The sequence below is a fragment of the Lactuca saligna genome, chromosome 5 (assembly GCF_052625555.1).
Source record: "Lactuca saligna cultivar CGN05327 chromosome 5, ASM5262555v1, whole genome shotgun sequence".
Lineage (NCBI taxonomy): Eukaryota > Viridiplantae > Streptophyta > Magnoliopsida > Asterales > Asteraceae > Lactuca > Lactuca saligna.
In genome coordinates this window covers 215691482-215697667 of record NC_136421.1, presented here as the reverse complement: position 1 = coordinate 215697667, position 6186 = coordinate 215691482, and the positions used below count along the sequence as shown (strand labels likewise).

General features: G+C 30.4%; 1 protein-coding gene across 1 annotated transcript; it reads left to right on the top strand.

Annotated features, from left to right (window-relative positions):
- Positions 1-461: 461 nt before the first annotated feature.
- On the top strand, positions 462-5306 carry TAG1 (membrane bound O-acyl transferase (MBOAT) family protein). Its single transcript, XM_078958658.1, has 16 exons — positions 462-1112; positions 2337-2417; positions 2550-2623; positions 2749-2824; positions 2905-2972; positions 3099-3222; positions 3304-3402; positions 3495-3596; positions 3720-3856; positions 3939-4020; positions 4253-4273; positions 4388-4450; positions 4523-4570; positions 4661-4723; positions 4810-4863; positions 4944-5306. The coding sequence occupies exons 1-16, from the start codon at positions 732-734 to the stop codon at positions 5046-5048; spliced, it is 1578 nt and encodes a 525-aa protein (XP_078814784.1). The 5' UTR covers positions 462-731; the 3' UTR covers positions 5049-5306.
- The last annotated feature ends 880 nt before the right edge of the window (positions 5307-6186 follow it).

Sequence of the window (6186 nt, the reverse complement as noted above, 5' to 3'; positions counted from 1 at the left end):
ACTTGAATATTCAATAAAAAAAATATATACTATATCTTTATGGAAATATTTAAATTGACTTTCAAGTTCTCTGTATTATTTTTACATATGATTATGTATCTCTATTATGAGTTATGACAAACGTCATTTATTTACAAGGATATAAAGTTGCTTCAAAAATTGAAATAAATAAATATAATGATATTTTTACTATTTTTTATATAGAACCGACAGTTCTATTTTTGTGCCATCTTTTATAATATAACACTAACGGCAGTTTAAATTATTAAATTATAATACAATATATAGCTATTAGACTATAAAACTTATAAAAAAAATTAAAATATATTTGTTATTTTACATAAAACGACAAAATGATAGAAAAAGTATTTTATTAAAAAGTTATTAAAACTAAAATGTAAATGTTAAAATTCATTGCTTACTCCGGATGCTTTTTTATCTCTCACACACAAAAACACACACAGAATCTGAACACAAATTTCATCGTTCATTTACTTGTACTTATACGCACACCGAATACACACAGATACGATTTCCAAATAATCCAATAAACCGCCTAATCTCTTCCCCCAATCCTTCCTTCGTCTCTGTATTGCTCTCTGCATGATCTGAACTCAAAATCAAAATTCTCTCTGTGAAACAAGATTTAATTCGATTACTTATTGAATAATCTTGCAGTTTCTTTACTTGTAATCGCTTGTTCTGCTTTGATTTGACGCTATTTGTTAATAATGGCGTTGTTAGATACGCCTGAGATTGGACAAACGACGACCGCGACCACAACTATACGCGGTGAGATAAGAAGGCGGACGAACGTCAAGGCTGATGCGGGAATCGGAGACGAATTGTTTGATTCTTCGTCGTCTTCGAAAACGAACTCGTTCGAGGATGGTGAGAGTTTCAATAATGGTTTCGATGAGAATGCTAAGGAACAGATCGGAGCTGGTGATCAAATGAAAGAGGGGGCGAAGGAAAACGGAGAGAAGATAGATCAGGGAGAAGTTAAAAAGGGAGGTGAAACGAGTGTGGCGCATTATGCCTATCGACCGTCTTCTCCAGCTCATCGCAGAATTAAAGAGTCTCCTCTTAGTTCTGACGCCATTTTCAAGCAGGTTTCGCTTTTCTTCAGTTTTACTTATTTGTTCGTTTATTGTATAGTTGCCAGTTACTCATATTCTGGTAATTAATTTTCGTTTATGCGATATAAACTCCGTCTGGTTCCAGTAGAGTAAACAGAGCTTCAAATCAAATTTAGGTAGTCATTTTTGTTGTTCAATGGACAATTCTGGATAAGGATAGGAAGAACTAACTCAAGTGATACACGCTAATTGATATACGCACAATTCTGCTATGTATATTGTGCTGATTACAGATTGTTGGTGTTTTGATTATGATGCGAGAACTGTTGTATTGATTTGATGTGGATTTATCAAGATTTTAGGCTTGCTAATTGACTATGAGTTGCTTCAGTTGTTTTTTGCAACCATAGAGCGCATCTAGCTTGAGAGAGTAAACTTTCATTCGTGAATAGAGCCCAAAGAATGGGAAAATTATGGCATAGAGTGCTTAGAATTTGTGTGATAGATCATATCTCCACGGATCATAGGTTAGGCAGGCAAGGGTGCTTTTTGTTTTCTAATGCATCATCTAAAGTTTATGATAACACCAAGAAAGCAGGTTTCTGATGCCCCCTTTGAAAGAAATTTTTGGTAGATCCATATAGGTTGATGAATAACATCAGAAATTGATTTACACTTCCTCTTTTAACTAGTCCTTTAATATTCCATTGCTAGAGTTCAAATGCTTGATCAATGATAACTACAGTAATATGATTGTACAACTTTTTATGAAGCAATGGCTAGGCTGCAGTAAATGCAATGTGTTTTGCATGTGGGATTTGAGCTGTCAACAGACTAAGTATATGATGTTTCTTGAATGGAAAACCGAAGTTGCATATGCAGAAAGAAGCATGTTTGATGTATTTTAGTGGACTAATAATTTAACTCCAGGAGCAGTGTCATGGACCCTAATGTTCCTAATGTCTCTTAATCATTCCAACTGCTCCTATCTTGTTAGGATTGATCGAATTTCTATAATTATTGGTGATGTTTTTTAGTAATTTTTATTAGCACAAAACATTTTCATTTAATTTATTATTCAAGTTCACTTTAAGCAACTCCTTAGATAAAAGGTAGTTATTATTCAGTTAACCCTTCCTGTTATCCTGTATAGCTTTTTATTCCTTGTATTCCTTTTTATCTTATCTTCATTATGTTATAATTATTATTGTTATTTAAGACATATAAGTGGAGTGGCTAATTAGAACCTTTTGGCAGAGTCATGCAGGACTCTTTAACCTTTGCATAGTGGTTCTAGTTGCAGTAAATGGACGACTCATCATTGAGAATCTGATGAAGGTAAACCTATGCTATATTATTATTATTATTATTATTATTATTATTATTATTATTATTATTATTATTATTATTATTTCTCATAAATTATTTATATTACTACTACTGATAACATAACTCAAATTACTTTTGCAGTATGGATTATTGATAAATTCCAATTTTTGGTTCAGTTCAAGATCATTGAGTGATTGGCCACTTCTTATGTGCTGGTAAAATATTCTTACAAGCTTTCTTTTTGACTCATTTTTATAAAACTTTAGAGCCATATAAGAAATAGTTACTTCATTTTATTGAAAAAAAAAATTAATCTAAAAATTTCTCATTTATCATGCAGCCTCACTCTCCCAGTCTTCCCCCTTACTGCTTATATTGTTGAAAAATTGGCATGGCAAAAACGTATTTCAGACCCTGTAAGTTAATTATTCCATAAGATTTCTAAATGTATAAAAAAGAATATATTTTAATCCGATCACTTTTGTAAAATTTGTAGGTTGTAATCACTCTCCATATTGTAACAACTACAACTGCAATTCTGTATCCAGTTTTCATGATTCTGAGGTCAGTTTGTTTTGTTTATATCATTAAATTCATTTGAAAAAAAAAAAAACGATTTGAAAATATCCCAATATATATATATATATTATTATTATTATTATTCTCATGTGATTTTATAAAGTTATGCAGGTTTGACTCAGTTGTTCTATCGGGCGTATCATTGATGCTTTGTGCTTGCATTAATTGGTTGAAGTTGGTGTCTTTTGTCCATGCAAATTATGACATGCGGTCAATTGTGAAGTCAGCTGATAAGGTAAAATTTAGAGGTGTGGTGTGTTCTTGTAAATATATATATATATAAGATAATGGGGGTATTTTGGTCTTTTGGTGTTAGGAAGAAGCTGAGGCAATGTCTTCAAATGATGAATACTTCTGTAATGTCAACTTCTCAAGCTTGGTTTATTTCATGGTTGCTCCTACTTTATGTTACCAGGTATCCAACACACAAAGCCTTTCTCACTACTATAAAATTCGTTAATTCTTCATGTGTGTGTGTGTGTGTTTTGAGGCAAATTTTACTTGTAGATAAGCTACCCACGCACTGCATTTATTCGAAAGGGTTGGGTGTTACGCCAAATGATCAAGCTAATAATATTTACAGGCTTCATGGGATTTATAATTGAACAGGTAAAGCCTACCCTACACCTACATTTTTATAAAATTTTTTCTTTTTTCTTACCTATTTTTGAATTTCAAAGTCATGTATTTTAAAATTTAAATTTCTAAGATGATAGGTCTTCTTATATGCAGTATATCAATCCAATTGTCAAAAACTCTCGACATCCATTGAAAGGAGACATTTTATATGCGATTGAACGCGTTTTAAAGCTTTCAGTTCCAAACTTATATGTTTGGCTCTGTATGTTCTACTGTTTTTTTCACCTTTGGTAAGTCTTATTTGGAATTTTGATTATTTTTTTTTTTCCAGTATTGTCTAGTCATATTTACACGTGTTACTTTCATTATAAGGTTAAATATACTTGCTGAGCTTCTTCGTTTTGGAGATCGTGAATTTTATAAAGATTGGTGGAATGCACAAACTATCGAAGAGGTGAGATTCATTTTCCATTATTGTTCTTATTATTTTATTTTAGAGTAAATTACATTTTTGGTACCTGAATGTAGCGGATATTTGCAAATCTGGTCCAAAAAATAGTCATTTTCTTGGAATAGGGACCAAAATTGTAAAAAATCATCTATACTCAAGGAGCCAAAATGTAATTGACTCTTTTATTTATGTTATTGCTGACTTTTGCATTGTTTGTATATTGATGCTGATTTAGTATTGGAGACTATGGAATATGGTAAGCTCAATGTCAAACTTTTTTTTTTTTAAATGTTCTCCTTTTGTAATTTACTTTTATGTTCTTCTTTGAATAATAATAATAATAATAATACATCTGTTCAATTTTTTGCAGCCTGTTCACAAATGGATTGTACGACATCTTTATTTTCCATGTTTGCGTAATGGGATCCCTAAGGTAATGATTTTCCTTTTTTTTATATTCATTTTGTTTATGTTTGCTGTAAATAATAATTGTGTGTGTATTCAGGGTGCTGCTATCTTGATTGCATTTTTCATGTCTGCTGTTTTCCATGAGGTATATATTTGTTAACCTTTTTGTATTGATGTTCCTTTGTTAACCACTTTTTACTTGGAGTTTCATTTCATTTATTTTTATTTTGTTAAGCTTTGTATTGCTGTTCCCTGCCATATTTTCAAGTTTTGGGCCTTTATCGGGATCATGTTTCAGGTAATAATATATAATAAAACTAAATATTTCCTTTTTTAATTTATTTATGGTAATATCAACCTAACTTCATTTGTTTGTATTATTAGGTTCCATTAGTGATACTTACGAATTACTTGCAGCGCAAGTTTCAAAACTCAATGGTATTGTATTTGCTTTATTTGTGGCTCTTTAATTTGTTTGAAAATTAACTTGAGCTGATGAGAAAATGAATGAATGACAGGTGGGAAATATAATATTCTGGTGCTTTTTTAGCATTCTTGGTCAACCCATGTGTGTGTTGCTCTACTACCATGACGTCATGAATCAAAAGGTGAAAAGCAAGTAAACTCTTTCTCCAAAAGGCACCAATTTTGTAGGAAGTTTGATATCCATGTGATGATGATGATGATGATGATGATGGTAGATGTTTAAGTGTAGTAGTAGTCAACATGCTATCATCAGCTAAAGTTCAGGGTGCTATTGTCCAAATGCTTCTCTTAGGTTTTACATGTATAAATTGATATAAGTTGTTTCCATTTCATTTGCATGCACAAAAAACCATCCCAACAGAATTGAATAAATCCTATCCTCAACAAAACAATTACTTCTCCTTGTAAAACCAAACCACCTATAAACGACTAGTAAAAAAATCTGAATAAATGGAAGTATTTGTTTTTTTTTTTACGAAGATACAAACTTAACTTGAAATTTTTTATTGTTCAAGTAAAAAACCTAGGTTTTGTTTGATTGGAAGGAGTGAAATGACAAAATAATAGAATGAGACTAAGTAATGGAATGAAATCAGTGATTAGTCACTGTTGTTTGGTAGATAGAAAAAAAAGTAATTCTAAAAGATGGCCAAAATTGACCATAGAGTATGCTAAGGGGCTTCTGTGGACTCGATATCTATTTAAACGGTTAGATTTTTTGTTTTCAATTTTAGAGCAAAAAAAGAACGAATTTGTGGCTTACTGTGAGTTTACTATCTGAAGAACTAGTCCGTTGAAGAAAAAAATAAAGATATATTCCGTAGAAGCCGTACTGCAGACTTAGTATTGATACTGCGAAATCAATAAAATGTACTAACAGTTAATGAGAAATCAAAATCTGTAGTAATTATGATTTTTTTTCTCATATATAAAATGGTAGAATTTATTAAAAAAACAATTTTGTTTGAGAGATTAAATAAAATCGTGTTTTGCTTTAAGAAATATGAACAAATTTTTTGTTATTTTCTATACGAGAGGGTCATGAAAAATATATATATATATATATATATATATATATATATATATATATATATATATATATATATATATATATATATATATATATATATATATATATATATATATATATAAAATGGATGTAGTCGATGATAATGATGTAAGACATCCGAAAAATGTAATTTGTAATATAAGATACTAATTTTCCAAGCAAAAATAACCCAATAAAATATAAAATTTGTTAATATAAGATAATGA